General features: G+C 42.7%; 1 protein-coding gene across 1 annotated transcript in view; it reads left to right on the forward strand.

The window, feature by feature from the left end:
* Positions 1-16,891, forward strand: part of ANOS1 (anosmin 1) — a 189,785-nt gene that overhangs the window by 156,857 nt on the left and 16,037 nt on the right. Inside the window, exons 7-9 of the mRNA XM_019944764.3 lie at positions 1,478-1,683; positions 3,724-3,868; positions 12,911-13,057. Coding sequence (XP_019800323.2) covers positions 1,478-1,683; positions 3,724-3,868; positions 12,911-13,057 — 498 coding nt within the window. The remainder of the gene's footprint in view (positions 1-1,477; positions 1,684-3,723; positions 3,869-12,910; positions 13,058-16,891) is intronic.

Genomic DNA, 16,891 nt, shown 5'->3' on the forward strand with positions numbered 1-16,891 from the left:
GGACAGCCAGTGGGGAGCGGAGGCAGGCGGAGACCACGATGCAGGGTGAAAGCAGTGAGGCGTGTCGCGCCCCTGTGGGGATGACCAGAGTGGGGCTCCCAGGGGCTCCGCAGAACCAGCAGAGCGAGGAGGGCCGTGCTTCCTGAGCCCGTGATAACAGGACCCAGCACTTCCCTCCTCGCGGGAGCCAGGGGCTGTTTACACCTTTGCCTGGCCGCCACCAGGTGCAGGACTGTCCAGCTTCTGATCTACTTCAGAATCGCGTGTGTGCGTTACATACAAGTGTGTATTTTACATAAAACGTGAACATATATTGAACGTGGATATATCCATGGGCCACACCTGCACTCGCTGAATCAGCATACCTCAGTATAAGTCTTGGGCGCTCCCAGAGGGTTCCTCACGGTGACCGTTTGAGAACCACCTTGGTCAGGCATGTCAGGTAATGTGCATTGGATGAGCCATTAGCCTAGGAAAGCAACTACAGAGCTTTTAAAAATGACACAGCCCACCACACCTCCAAAACTTACCTTACAGAAAAGCAACAGATTTCTAAAAAATAATTCATGCTTCCATCATCCCCGAAACACAAACCATCCCAAGGGTAAAACCATGGCTATTTTCCGCCAGTCGTCTTTGTTTATATGGAGTTAGATAGAGCTTCTTTGCCCCTCTGATGCAGATGGTATTAGAATTAGAATTATTGACAGCATTTTTCCGGGCAGGCGTCTTAAAACAAAACCATCTGTAAATCATTTGTGGTGAGCGGCTGGCTCAATTTGTGACGAAAAAATGAAGGAAAGACCCTCAGCTTTACACGTACTTAGTCATCTTCGTATATAGATTTCAAATGGAGGTTTGTAGAGAAATCATTCCAGAACCTAATCTCTCTCCTGACAGCTGAGACGGTTTTGGCTTATGCGACAAACTAGAAATGGTGAAATTATAAAAATGTTACCCGTCTGTCATCCACTTTGTAATGTGGCGAAAAAACGAATGGTTTGTTTTTGCTGATGTTTTCACGTCACCCTTAACTTTTGATTGAAGGATCTAAAGCTCCAGGACCGCTCGGGTGAAAACAGTTATTCGAATGAGCTGGTCCTAGATTTCTGCCTTTTCTTTTCAGAATTTTCAAAGGCATTTCAACCTTGCTGACCTATTTAATGCCAACCAACCTACATGGAATTTGACCATGTTTTACAGAACGTTATCCATTTCGGTACAGTGAAAATTTGGCTGTGTTGTAGCGGTATGGAAATGCCTAGATTACAAATATGGCCCAAACACATTGCTCTTACTGTTCTATAGGTTGTTTTTCAGTTTGAGGCTTAAGAAGGGGATCTACCTTAGTGCTTATCTTCAGCTATTCTCCACATCAAGGGCAGTCTTCCTGCATCGACCCTGTAGTCATTACATGTACAGAGGCGATGCTTTTGTGGTCATCCTGGGCCCTTGTGTCTTTCTCCTGGGATTTCAGATCCATCTGCACCACCGGCCCCAGCCAACCTCCGGCTTGCAAACTCCACCATCAACAGTGACGGAAGCGTGACTGTGACGATCGTTTGGGATCTCCCCGAGGAACCAGACATCCCAGTGCATCACTACAAAGTCTTCTGGAGCTGGACGGTCAGCGGCAAGTCACTTGTGCCAACGAAGAAGAAGAGGAGAAAGACCACGGGTGGGGTGAGTGAGAACCAGGGGGAAGAGGCCCATCTCCTCGCAGTGGTGTTTGAACTCAGGCACCTGGTCTGAGAGTGGCTTCTGCTGAGCCACAAGAGGGACGGATGAGGGACAGGTTCCCATCCCTCCCCTTTGAACGAGGAAGTTCAGAAAACAGAGGACCAGGCCAGCCGTTCAGCCGTGCACACTTTAGGTGACAACAGTTAAGTTCAGTCTGTTGACTTACTCAGATCCAAATGGCTGGTACCACACCAGAAATCAGAGGAACAAAAATGTCTCCATCGTGGGCTTCCCTGGTGGCGCAGTGGTTGAGAGTCCGCCTGCCGATGCAGGGGACGCGGGTTCGTGCCCCGGTCCGGGAAGATCCCACATGCCGCGGAGCGGCTGGGCCCATGAGCCATGGCTGCTGAGCCTGTGCGTCCGGAGCCTGTGCTCCGCAACGGGAGAGGCCACAACAGTGAAAAGCCCGCACACCGCAAAAAAAAAAAAAAAAAGAACTGTGAATTTAATTATAATTGTTAACAGGCCTAGAGTAGCCTTAATCATAGGTCACTATCTTACGAGTGACGTGTTTTTCTGGATCCACGAGAGGCAAGCTGTAGGTCATGGGACTCATTAAAGTTCTCAGTATTAAAATTTGACCAACTGAGAATTACGATCAGGAACTGGAAACATGTTGAAAAACACGAGAAATTGTGAAATTTTCTTCTTGGGGATCAATGTCTTTTCATTTCCTAAGAGTCCATCCTGATATCCGTGAAAACTAAGAGGAGTGGGGATTTTCAAGGAAATGCTCTTTCAAAAGTGAATTCTATTTTCCTTGTTTGAAGATAATAGTTTAGGAAGAGTGACACAGAACATAACAAGAAACCCTAACTAAAAAGAATTGGGAATTGGTAGTTCATAGACATACTGTAGGTAAAAGGCAGAAAGGGCACGAAGAGGCACGGTTAGTACCACGGTGGGTGTGGCTGAGAGGCGGCCCAGCCTCACCTGGGAACAGGGACCGTGGCCCAGAGCCTGCCTCTCGGCCCCCACTTCTGGAAGCGCAGTCCTTTCAGCCGTCCAGAGCCGCCCTGCTGGAAGGTGGCCGCGTTCTGATAACTGATCCCTCAGAAGCCTGAATCATGTAAAGGTGCCAAACTACTAATTTACAGGGAGCGTTGTGCTCACAGTTCTGAAACGCCCATGGAAATCACGTTCTCTCCCTGAAAAGAGATCTCACGTGACCCAAAATGGCGCGGAGAATTCCGACAGGTCATCGAGGTATTTAAACAAGGGACGGGCTTATGTGATTCCGTATTTGACAATTTCCGATGAGGATACCTTCCTGTAGCACGATGCACGCATGCAACTGGCCTACTCTTTGTGGGAAGGCACGTGCTACTTACTGACTGCCTGATGTCTGGTGTCGCATTAGTGATGGACACATTTTTCCCTTCATAGATGCTAATACCACCAGTTAGACCATTTAGGGCCATGTGATATCACATGTACTATATTTTGATGAATGTTTGAATTCTAAGACAACAACCTTATTTCTCTTAATTCCGAGCACTTGTAGGGGCTTTATTATTATACCTGCAAGCCATAAAAAAGTGCTTTAAGCATTTTGTCAGGTTGATTTTTCGTTACAACTTTTGGTGGAAATTTACTCATAGAAGATTTAGGATAAAATCAGAGAAATACAGGGAATGCGAATTCTTCATCTTTATAGCTTTCTTCTCTCTGTAAGGTGGTATCTAGTAAGGAGTGAGGGGACAGAATTATTCATTTTCCTGCTACCGGAAAGCATCCAATAATGGGATTAGGAATACAATTTCAAAAACAACGTGTTTGTGCTTTTTGTATGACATTGATTTTGATCCACGGTAAAAGCGGATTTTCATATGCTAAAGATGTAGAAGGATTTGTGATCTTAGATAGTCCGGGCAGACATCAGAGAGGAGCTGGCGTGCTTCACAAGGACACAGCAGCTGTGCAGGGAAGCTCAGAGGCAGGGCGGCTTGTAACAGAATCTGTGTGTGTTCCCTCCACCTGCAGTCTCAGAATTCTGTGACCCTGGAGCCACTGCAGCCCGACTGCGACTACACAGTAGAGCTGCAGGCTGTCACCTACTGGGGCCAGACGCGCCTCAAGAGCGCCAAGGTCTCCCTCCAGTTCACGTCCGCACACGCCGTCCACAGCAGTAAGTGCTTCGAGTTCCTTTTTCCTATTTGCAGTCTTTACATGAGAGTCTTCTTACACGTAAATATGTCCTTTGAACTAGGATGTGTACAAATTTTACCTTTGAGTTTTTCTTAGGATTTTTATCCTAAGTTTTAGGTGCAGTATTTTGGCGTTATAATGCAAGTTTAAGAAGAAAGGGTGTCTCACTCGAACAAATGTTTATACTTCCATGATTTGGGGTCCTTGTGCGTATGTGTACTTGTTTTTAAGGAGGGTCTGCACAGTTAACTGTTAGAAACTGTTGCTTCCCTCCTAAAAATGCGACATGCCCTTTTTTCTTTTCTCCTGGTTTTACACAGTGGTCACAATTACTGCAAAAGGCTACCTACTTCTCCACTGGGGGCAGTGACTAAATCATTCCCATACCCGCTTCCTTGTTGCCAGTGGTTCTAAACTAGTCCGTTTGCCATGAACTGAGCAAAGCAAGGGGAGAGTCTTATGAGACACTCACCTCTGAGCTGGAAAATGCCTTACGTGGAGTTTCCGGCTTTGCTCAGAGGTGGGGACTGGTGAGAAGAGCTGTGGGGAAGCTCCTGGCCAGGGATCTGGGGACAGGCAGATAGAAGGCGAGCCCAAGAGAGGCCGCCAGGGGTCTCCGCGGGTCCTGCTTCCCCAGGCTCGCAGGGTCCCGTGGGATCTGCCTTTCATCCCGGGACGGGGCCTGGTCAGACACGGAAGGTGTGACAAGCTTGTTGAATTTAGGAAAGGCAAGGCTGGCTCTGCACTGTCAGACGCAGGGATTGCCCATAATTATCTTCTACCACCTGGGAAACAATAGGATCCAAACGAGCAGGTCCATTTGAAATGATGCTTTCAAAATAGTTCTAGAAACAGAGCTTCCTACCTATTTGAGAAGTAGTCCTCTTGGAGATGAAATGGATTTGAAAAGTCTACTGTTTCTATGTATAAGTTTGCATACAGTACAACTTTTACATAAAAATTCTCATGGAAACATTTCTATGTGTTTAGTAACTTCACTGATTTTTTTATCAATATTTTTTATTGAAGCAGAGTTGATTTAGTGTTAATTTCTGCTGTACAGCAAAGTGACTCAGTTATGCACACACACATATACACACACACACACACATATATATATATATATATTCTTTTCCATTATGGTTTATCCCAGGAGATTGAATATAGTGCCCTGTGCTCTGCAGGAGGACCTTGTTGTTTATCCATTCTCTATGTAATAGTTTGCATCTACTAACCCCAGACTCCCACTCCATCCCTCCCCCAATGCCCTCCCCCTTGGCAACCACAACTGTGTTCTCTATGTCCGTGAGTCTGTTTCTGTTTCATAGATAGGTTCATCTGTGTCATATTTTAGGTTCCACATGTAAGTGATATCATAAGATATTTGTCTTTCTCTTTCTGACTGACTTCGCTTAGTATGATCCTCTCTAGGTCCATCCATGTTGCTGCAAACGGCATGATTTCATTCTTTTTGATGGCTGAGTAGCATTCCATTGTACATATGTACCACGTCTTCTTTTTATCCATTCCTCCGTCGATGGGCATTTAGGTTGTTTCCATGTCTTGGCTGTGCTGTGCTGTGACTGTGCTGCTATGAACATAGGGGCGCATGTATCTTTTTTGGATCTTTTTTTTTTTTTTTTTTTGCGGTACGCGGGCCTCTCACTGTCGTGGCCTCTCCCGTTGCAGAGCACAGGCTCCGGACGTGCAGGCTCAGCGGCCATGGCTCACGGGCCCAGCCGCTCCGTGGCATGTGGGATCTTCCCGGACCGGGGCACGAACCCGTGTCCCCTGCATTGGGAGGTGGACTCTCAACCACTGCGCCACCAGGGAAGCCCTTTTTTTGATCTTTAAAATTTTTATTTTATATTGGAGTATAGTTGATTAACAATGTTGTGTTAGTTTCAGGTGTACAGCAAAGTGATTCAGTTATATATATATATATATACCCGTATCTATTCTTTTTCAAATTCTTTTCCCATTTAGGTTATTACAGACTACTGAGCAGAGTTCCCTGCACTATACAGTAGGTCCTTGTTGGTTAAAACCAGCGTTACACAATTCAGTTTTAACAGCATTAATTTGTGTGCCTAATTTCAGCCTGACTGTTCTTAGGGAGGTCCAATCTTACACTTTGTAAATAGGCCCAATATGTCCGTTATATGATTATGAATCAGTTTCAAGAGTAATTTTAGAGTCAGATTTAGTAATATCTGTGACAGCACTTATGGAGCACGTGGCATGTTAAAGGCAAGATGTCATGCGTTAGAGACAGCTTCCAGCTGAGAGGAAGAATGAGGCGTAAGTCAATACTAGTGTCACAGGTGTGACGAAACAGGGCCAGAAAATCCTTATGTTCGTTGGACAATGTATACCACACGTGTAGGGTCTCAATAGCTTAGTTGCTCGAAGTCATTTTTTCTTTAGCCTGGCTGCACATTATGGTCAACTAGAGAGTTGTCTGTAAAAATGCTAGTGGTAGGGCACCATGCCCAGAGATTATAATTCAATGGTGGTGGGAGGTGGGAGGGTTGGGGGAAGATGCCTCTCAATTTCTTTTTCTTTTCTTTTCTTTCTTTTTTAATTCTACTGAAGTATAGTTGGTTTACAATATTGTGTTTCATTTCTGGTGCACAGCAGAGTGACTCAGTTATACATATCTATTTTTTCATGTCCTTTCCCATTATGGTTTATCACAGGATACTGAATATAGTTCCCTGTACTATAGGGTAGGACCTTGTTTTCTATCCATCCTATATATAATAGGTTGCATCTGCTAATCCCAAACTCCCAATCCACCCCTCCCCCACCTCTGCTCCCCCTTGGCCACCGCAAGTCTATTCTCTATGTCTGCGAGTCTGTTTTTGTTTCCTAGATAGGTTCATGTGAGTCATATTTTAGATTCTGCATACAGGTGATATCACTTGGTATTTCTCTTTCTGACTTCACTTAGTATGATAATCTCTAGGTCCCTCCATGTTGCTGCAAGTAGCATTATTTCATTCCTTTTTATGGCTGAGTAGTATTCCACTGTATATATGCACCACATCTTCTTTATCCATTCATCTGTGGATGGACACTTAGGTTGCTTCCATGTCTTATCTATTGTAAATAGTGCTGCTGTGAATATAGGGGTGCAGGTATCTTTTTGAATTATAGTTCTGTCTGGATATATGCCCAGGAGTGGGATTGCTGGATAACATGGCAACTCTAGTTTTAGTTTTCCGAGGAACCTCCATACTGTTTTCCATAGTGGCTGCAACTTACATTTGCACCATTCATTGATTTCTTTAATGCAGTCCTCCATTCATTCAGCAAACTGTGTCTAATGATGGGAATAATTACTACCTTATACCACTGTACACTGTATTATAGTATAAAGATACGTACACTGTAGGATATATACTATATAGACTGTACGTTATATAGTATATGTGTACCATGTATTTATATGTGTATATATGTTCTGTATATACGCACATGCGTACATATACATGTGCAGACACACTCATACACACATTACTGCAGCACTGGACACATTTCCATCTCTGCCTTCAAAGCGCCTACTGTTGAATTTGGGAGAGAAACATGTCAACATGATTACACAGAGACCAGTCTGTTGCACACAGAGCTGCAGGGAAGCATGGCGCAGACGGACAGACATGGCGGTGGGAACCAAGAGCACAGTGCTCCTCCTGGGTCCTGAAGAATGGGTGCTCCGTGGGACACAGCGTGTCACCCCACACAAGCGCAGAGTTGGAAGAGAGCATCATTTGTGCAGAGAATCAGCTTGGGGGTGGGGAGTGGAGGGGGGGTCAGTTCCCTCCCTGGGAGACGTCAGTGACTCCCGTGGGTGTCATAACCGTCCACGTGCGAAGGCCACCCTGTGTCTCCCAGCTGATGCTCCCTGAAAGCAGAGGTATGTGCTCAGCACCTCCCCTGGGATGGCCAACAGGTACTTCGAATGCAACACCCCCAAACCAAGCTCTTCACTTCCCTCTCACACCCATTCCTCTCCCAGGCTCTCCTGCCCCCAAAGTTCCCACCGTTCCCCCTTTTGTTCAAGCCATCCATAGAGGTCATTCGTCATGCTTCGCTTTGCTTTCTCTTCAGAAATCCAGTTCATTAGAAAGTCCTTTTGACTCTAATTTCAGATTCTGTGTGGGATCTGTCCAAGTCTTGCCCTTGTTCAGCCCATTGTCACCTTTCTTATAAAGTAATCTCCTAATTAATATTTGTCTCCACTCTTTCTTAAATATCCATTTTGTAGACAGCTGGCAAAATATTCTTTAGAAAATATTAACCATATCACAGGTTACTCTCCTGAGTTCCACTCTCAAGACTGTCACCTACATCTTCTCTTTGCAAGTCTCCACAGATCTCATCCTTTATTGCTTTCCCATGTTTTCCTCCCCAAATGTCTTCTCAAACCAAAACCCTTTAAACCTCTGCTTCTCCTAAGACCCACTTTTTTTTTTTTCTATTGGTGGTGGGGATTTCCTCTACTGTGTAAAATAAGTTTGCCTTTTAGTCTCCTGGCTTTTCCAGTAAACAACATTCCTTCCCCATTGGAGACTGGTATGGGATTGCAAACTCCCATAATTTAATATGTGTTTCTGCCCACAACCAAGAACAAGGAGAGGAAAACCCAGCCTTGGCTTGCCATTGTTGAAGTCATGTCATCGAGAATCTCTTCATGGTCCAGCCCACAGACACAACTGTTACAGACTCTGGGTCTCCAGAGCACATCTAGGGCTTTCTCCTTCTTCCTGGGGCATCTCCCCACACACACCTGGTGAGATCCTCTTTAATTAGCTCCCTCTCCCTTCCTCTCGGGTATGATTACAAACCCTTCTCTCTCACTTTAAGCCATTAGGCATCACATAGACTGAATTCTTCCCTCTCAGTGAGCCACTCAGATCCCCCCAGATACAAACACATCTGTCCTTCACCCCTGAGTGTCTTCCCCTGTCCTCTGGAATCTCCGGTGGAAGCGTCCTTCCTTTTGCACACGACAGATTCCAGTCTGTGGGGTCTAGACCTATCCCTTGGAAAGTACATCCGCTCAACTAAGGTCTCATCTAGGTCAGAGAACAGGGACTGTCCGCCTGTGTGCCCACGGCAGCCGTCAGAGCCCAAGTGCTCCAGAAGCCTAGGCGTGGCCTGGAGCACTGCTTCAGGAACTCCTGTGAAAGCAAACCAGTCAGTTGTTCCCGCTCTTACCTGCGCACGCAACCAACTCCTGTTCCCGCAAGACGCTGGTGCCGAGTGTTACGGTCACTTTCTAATCATCTTGTACAATGAGGTAACGTTTTACCTGACCAATAAAGAGACGTGACAGTTAACCTACCAAAGGCCACTTTATGCTAGGATTAACTGATGCCTGTCCTGTGGATTCAGAAAAATAAAATAAGAAGCGATAGTGCAAAGTACCTGTCATAATACATGTTATTTGGGTGTCAGCGTAGCCGACACAAGAGACTGTTTTACAAAGGATGAGGCAGGATATAGCTGAATACATGTCAGGATGTTCTTTATAACCCAGTGTTGATCTATAATCTCGTAAACACTAGTATATGACTTTTACAAGAACACTATATTTCATCATGAAGCAACTAGAAGTAAGGAATAACTACAACTTTATAGTATAAACAAGGGAAATTATATTTTATAGGAATGAGTGTAGTAAATGTCAGCATATAAATTCTTTTTTGAATTATATTTTTCCAGGTCTGCGGGGTGCCAGGTGTATTAATGATAAATATTTCGATGCAAGCAAAGCCTGAATGTTCATAGTTTTATAAAAGGGTCCCTTGAAGGAGGAAAGACATAATACTATCTTTAATGGAAATGTAACTTGCTGTTTTGGAGGTAGGAGGAGTATTTCCAGGGTGGACAGATTCCAAATGTTTTTTCTAGTTGCCTCATGCAACTGGAATATGCTTCCAGCTCTCCAAAATAAAAATGGAGTGGAGAGAAAATACTCTGAATCTCTCAATCTGAAAAGGTAATCAGAGTTTTGACATCTGGAGAAATAGCACAGTCACTCAATTCTTTTAACTTTCAGGAGTATTAAAGAGTATAAATAAATCAGACCTCATACCTCTTCAGAATGTGAAGGAATGAATTTTATTCCATTTTTGTTTCCTGCTGAAAGTGGAGGACACACTCCGAGTCAAGGACGTCCTCCCAGGACTGAACTGTCACGTCTGTCCCTACATGGGGGATGGGGCATGTCCATGCGTGTCTGTGCTGGAAATATTCAATAAAGCAGGAAAGATTCAATCTTGAGATATATACATATATGTGTGTGTGTGTATATATATATATATTCACACGTCCTTACATCTGTAATGAGAAATGAATGTTTCCATGGCATATAAAAGACAGCAGGAAGACAATTTACAGAGAGATTAAACACGGTTTTCTGAACTGTCTTGGTAGTCTGCTGGCGACTTCTTCCCATCACAGGTTCTTCAAGGAATTAGAAGCATAAACGGGCTTGTGAAAATCTGAAGCCTTTAATTCTTTAAAAGAAACATGCTTTAGGTGTAAGCAGCAGGAGTCTTTAACCGCGGGTGGTGTCAAGAAAGGGATGCGTTTGGGGGCGGAGCCTTCTGAGGGCTCCGCGTCCCAGGCCCTCCTCTGGGCTCCAGGCTCGCTGCGCTGGCGTCTGCAGGCTGGGAAGCAGCGCCTCCTGCTGTCCGGTCTCGGCACATTCCTGGCCCCCAGAACGCCCACCTCCACCTGCGAGCTGAGGACGGAGGTTTGCCATCAGCGGCTAGTAATTTAATCAGCACGCCCGTGTGATGACGCCTCTGTAAAAATCCAGAAAGACGGGGTTCAGAGAGCTTCCGCGGTGGTGAACGCGTGCTGGGGGAGGGGCTCCCTTAGACCCTCAGACGTGGAAGCTCCGCCCCCTTTCCCCACACCCTGCTGTGTGCATCGCTTCCATCTGCCTCTTCCTGACTTAGATCCTTCTTTTCCCACTCACTTTTCATATATCCAAATCAAATTTTATGCTTAGGCGTGATAAACTTTGAAGACAGATGTTCTTGTTTACGTGAGCTAAATATGGGCTTACATGACAAGCAATACTGATGTGAACATTTCTATACAAGTTTTTCTACGTTATAGATCCTCATCCCTAGAACAGTCTTTTTTGTTACTGTTGTCTGTGGTTTTGTGTTGTTTCTTTTTTTAAATTGAAGTATAGTTGATTTACAGTGTTGTGTTAGTTTCAGGTATACAGCACAGTGATTCAGTTATACACATGCACCTATTCTTGTTCAGATTATTTTCCATTATAGGTTATTACAAAATATTGAGTATATTTCCCTCTGCTATACAGCAGGTGCTTGTTGGTTATCTCTTCTATATAGAGTAGTGTGTATATGTTAATCTCAAACTCCTAATTTATCCTTCTGCTTCCCCCCTTTCCCCTGTGGTAACCATAAGTTTGTTCTCTATGTCTGTGAGTATGTTTCTGTTTTGTAGATAAGTTCATTTCTGTCGTATTTTAGATGCCACATCTAAGTGATACCATATGATATTTATCTTTCTCCGTCTGACTTACTTCACTCAGTATGATCATCTCTAGGGGCATCCATGTGGCTGTAAATGGCATTATTTCATTCTTTTTGATGGCTGAGTAGTATTCCACTGTATATATGTACTGCATCTTTATCCATTCCTCTGTCGATGGACACTTAGGTTGCTGAGTTATATCCTTTTATTATAAACGGGTAATCTATCAAGTAAAATTTTTCTCTGAGTTCTGTGAATTGCTCTTGCAAGTTATTTGAATCTGAGGAAGGGGTCTCTGGAACCCCCCCATCTACAGCAGGTCATCAGAAGCACTGCTGCCAACCTGGACTCGTGACTCGCATCTGAAGCGGGCGGGGGGCGCAGTCTTGCAGCACTGAGCCCTTACCCTGTGGGATCTGATGCTGTCTGCAGGTAGAAACTGTCACAACTGAGTTGAACTGTAGGACACCCCGCTGGGGTCTGAGAATCGGTGGTATGGGGAACCCCTCATACACACAGTGCTATTGGGTGCAGAATCCTTAACCTAATAAATGTCAGAGTTATCCAAACATTCATTTGAATTATTTAAACTAAAATGTAAGTACCAACTAATGTAACTATCCCATTCCTTTTAATCAGCTCCATTGCATGGATGGTTTGCCAGGCACAACCCGGTAAGGAGAAGTACACGGTCGATGTACTTTTTCTTCTGGGTCCTCAGTTTTCCTTTCCTTCTCCTGATTCACCGCAGGTCAGCATTTCTCTGCATTCATCCTCATCTCTCCCTCTTCCTCCCACCTTCTCAAGAATGCAGACCTCACAGCTCTATTGGAAAAGTTTTGATAACACATTTCTGACTGCTTTATAATCAATACAGCTTAAGCTGTTTTATCTCTCAAAGGGCTACTTGGAATTCTGAAAGCAGAAAAGTCTTGTCTCCAAGGACGGAATTTCTAAACGTACAACTTGTAAAATAAGTGAACTGGTAAAGGAGAGATCTGAGGGCAGGGATTTGGGGTACACGTCCTGCTAAGCCGTATAAATTCTCACCTGGCTCTCTAAAGATGGAGGAACATAACATGCTGGTATCTGTGAAAAGCTACCTATACTGTTTTCATGAAATGGTATTTTAATACGACTTCATTTACTTCATAACCGCACAAAAGTCTATCTATTGTGAGAAATACTACTTCCACCTGTTACTGAAATCAGAGCATCTTTCCGGGCTGGTGAATGTATGTTGATTCCCACTTTAAGTTCGGGGGATCCCGTGTAATGTATACAGTCTCCTTTTAGGTATGCATTCCAGCGTGTGATGAAGGGGGAGGTGTCGTCAACTTGAGCTGGAAGGAACGTGTAGTCACGTTACATTTTACTTTAAAAATCAGGCAGTAAATATGGATGAATAGCAGAGTGAAATTAAATACACTGGGATTACTATCAGGTTACAGACTTATTTTTAACAAGTAAATCAGAATGTTGGGCTTTGTTGCAGAAGAACAACTTGGGAAAACTAGAAAAAGTGTGATGCAAATACAGCCTCGGTTTCAAAGACGACGGCCCACTCGCCTCCTGGAAATCGGAGCTCCGCTCTATCAAGACAGCCAGCTGCAAGTGAAGGTGTACTGGAAGAAGACCGAAGGTGGGCAGATGCTTCTGTTTACTTGTTGTTGTTCTTGCTAAGTTTTAGTTTCTATTGGAGTCGAGTTGATTAACAGTGTTCTGTTAGTTTCAGGTGTACAGCAAAGTGATTCAGTTTTACACATACACTCGTGTATTCTTTTTCAAATTCTTTTCCCATTTAGGTTATTACAGAATACTGAGCAGAGTTCCCTGTGCTACACAGTAGGTCGTTATTAGTTATCGATTTTATTTACAGTAGTGTGTATATGTCAATCCCAATCTCCCAATTTATCCCTCCCGGCCACCCTTCCCCTTTGGTAACCATAAGTTTGTTTTCTGAGTCTGTGAGTCTGTTTTTGCCTTGTAAATAAGTTCATTTGTGTCATTTTTTGTAAGATTCTGCACATAAGTGATGTCATATGATATTTGTCTTTCTCTGTCTGACTTCACTTAGTATGATCATCTCCAGGTCCATTCACGTTGCTGCAAATGGCATTATTTCATTCTTTTTTATCACTGAGTAATATTCCATTGTATATATGTACCACATCTTCTATAGCCATTCATCTGTTGGTGGACAGTTAGGTTGCTTCCATGTCCTGGCTATTGTAAATAGAGCTGCAGTGAACATTGTGGTACATGACTCTTTTTGAATTACGGTTTTCTCAGGATATATGCCCAGGAGTGGGATTGCTGGGTCGTATGGTAGTTCTATTTGTAGTTTTTTAAGGAACCTCCACACTGTTCTCCATAGTGGCTGTATCAATTTACATTCCCACCAGCAGTGCAGGAGTGTTCCCTTTTCTCCACACCCTCTCCAGCATTTATTGTTTGTAGACTTTTTGATGATGGCCATTCTGACTGGGGTGCGGTGATACCTCATTGTAGTTTTGATTTGCATTTCTCTGATAATTAGCAATGTTGAGCATCTTTTCATGTGCCTCTTGGCCATCTGTATGTCTTTGGAGAACTGTCTATTTAGGTTTTCTGCCCATTTTTTTCACTGGGTTGTTTGTTTTCATGATATTGAGCTGTGTGAATTGTCTGTATATTTTAGAGATTAATGCCTCGTCAGTCACATCGTTTGCAAATATTTTCTTCCATTCCGTAGGTTGTCTTTTCATTTTGTTTATGGTTTCCTTTACTGTGCAAAAGCATTTAAGTTTAATTAGGTCCCATTTGTTTATTTTTGTTTTTATTTTCATTAATCTAGGAGGTGGATCAAAATGATTTTGCTGGGATTTATGTCAGAGAGTGTTCTACCTATGTTTTCCTCTAAGAGTTTTATATTTGTTGTTTGCATTGAAGAGCGCTGTGATGTAAGGGTGCTTGTGCAAACGTCACCGTCGAGCCACACTATTGATATTAAGGAAACGGTAGCTGAACAAAACACATGCTTTTTAAAAAATTATTATTAAATGCCTTGCTCTTCTGAAGTCTGAACGGGTTGCCTCTGATTCCCAGGAATCTGTATCCCATACTGAAATCTGCTGCTTACATTTGATCATTTCAGGGATATTAACCTGTCTTCATGTCTTTCCTAAGAAGGTTGATCTTGTGTCCCAAACACTTGAGACAGTCATTATCTTGCACTGTAAATTCTTGTTCTAAATTAGAAGACGTATAATGCAAATAATTTGGAAAACAGAATAAAAGAGCCGATTCTCTTCTCAGTATCATTTCATAGAAATAGCATTTTACTGGATTTTCTTTCAGACGATCTCCTGTACCTGTTTCTCACTCAGTTGTTTTATATGTATATGTGTGTGTTTGTAAAGCACATTTTCATAAAATACTAATTTGCATTCTGTATTGTTGGTATTTTTAATAACATTTTAAAATGGCTGCCTTGATAGATATTATGCCATAATGATTCCACTATAGTCACACATTTAGCTGCCTTCAGAATTTCCATCTTATAGTCAATACCGCAATGAACAGTCACCCTTAGAATAGATTCTTTTTTCTCTTTATCTTTGGGATAAATTCCTTTTGTTTCCTTGTTTTCTGTACTCTTAGAATAGTATTTTTAGAGTTACTTGACATACGTTTTTATATTTATCACTTCTGTGCATTTTAAGACATAAACTCTATTTTAAGCAAAAAACAATAGATTGTTTCAAGAATTCAGTTTTTAAAATTCTTATTTTTCTGAAATGCTATTTTACTCAGAGTATCGGCTCACGAGCCATTGGGGATATTGGTGTTGGAGCTCTTCTTGTTCCAGAATTTTCTTCCAAGCTGCTGAAATTCATTCTCTAGCTAAAATAACATTACCAATCATGTTAATGTTTTATTACGATACTATCATATGTTAATTTAAATTTTATTTATTGAATATTAATTATAAAATTATATGTTAATATATCCATATTATGACATTTAATGATAGTTTTAAGTTAATATTAAATTATAAAATTTATTTGATCTATTGTACAGTCAAGCCCTCCACATCAGTGGGTTATTTGATCTGTTGTACAGTCACGCCCTCCACATCAGTGGGTTCTGTATCTGTGAATCCAACCAACTGTGGATTTTGTGCAATGTTTAAGATTGGCAGTTGGTTGAATCCGAGCGTGCAGAACCCCCAGATACGAAGGGCTAACTGTGGGACTCGAGCAGCCTGGAATTTGGTATCCAGGGTGTGGATCCAATCCCCACTCTCCAGTGGGTACCAAAGGATGACTGTATTTATCAATTTCAAATTAGAATTGTATGTCAATATGACATATTAATAAAACAACATATTAATGTAATACTGAAAATGTACACATCTCATGTAAGGAAATGAAAATGTACACACACGGGAGGTGCAAACATCTTAAGCACAGAATAGTGACCACCATTTCCTGGCTTCTAAAATTGAAGATTTGTTTTACGTGTATTTGAATGTATACAGATGGAATCATACAGTTTGCATCAGTCTTCTCACAGTGAACACTGCATGTGGGAAACCCGTCCATCCTGTTGCAGGAAGCCGTGATTCATCCATTTATATCACTGCATAGTTGTCCCTGGTACAGCAGTTGATGGAGATTTGGTTTGTTCCAGGGATGGGCTATTCAGAATGGCCCTGCTGTGAAGAGCCTATGAATACATGTCTGTTGATGTACATGTGTACCTATTCCCCCACAGAGGGTGGGATTCTTAGGTCATAAGGATGATGACATTTAGAAGATGCTGAGAATTTCCAAAGTGGCTGGACCAATGCACATTCCCACCAGGAGGGTAAGATGGTCCCCACTGCCCCACATGCTTTCCCCCATGAGGCATGTTCTGTCTTTCTCAGTTGAGCCAGCCTTTCTGGTACGTGTGACGTGATGGCTCAGTGCCGTTTGAATGTGCATTCTTCTGGTCATCCAGGCGTTGAACACCTTTTCATAAGTTTACTGGCAATGGAGCTCCTGTTTTTCAAAGCACTTTTCAACTGTTTAGCCAGCCTGTCCTGCAAGAGTCCTTTATATGTGGAGTATATGAGTCATCTGCTGGTTTCATCTTAGTATTTTCTACTTTCATTTTTTTCACATTCTTAATAGTTCTTACTTTTAGAGATTATCAGTTCATCATTTTGTTTCCTTGAGGCTTACCGCTCTTTGTTTAAGAAATCTTTGCTTATGCCAGGGTCACAAAGATACTCTCCTTATCTCCTAGGAGTTATACTGTTTCATCTTTCTCTACCTTTTACCCAGATTTGGTTATTGTTGTAAGCAGCTAGTGTAGGGCATCAATGTCCTTTCATTTTTCTTTCCCTCTTTCTTCCCCCAAAACAAAGAACTTTTTATTGAAGTATTAGTTGATTTACAATGTTGTGTTAGTTTCAGGTATACAGTAAAGTGATTCAGTATTACATATA

Source organism: Tursiops truncatus, chromosome X, assembly GCF_011762595.2.
Source record: "Tursiops truncatus isolate mTurTru1 chromosome X, mTurTru1.mat.Y, whole genome shotgun sequence".
Lineage (NCBI taxonomy): Eukaryota > Metazoa > Chordata > Mammalia > Artiodactyla > Delphinidae > Tursiops > Tursiops truncatus.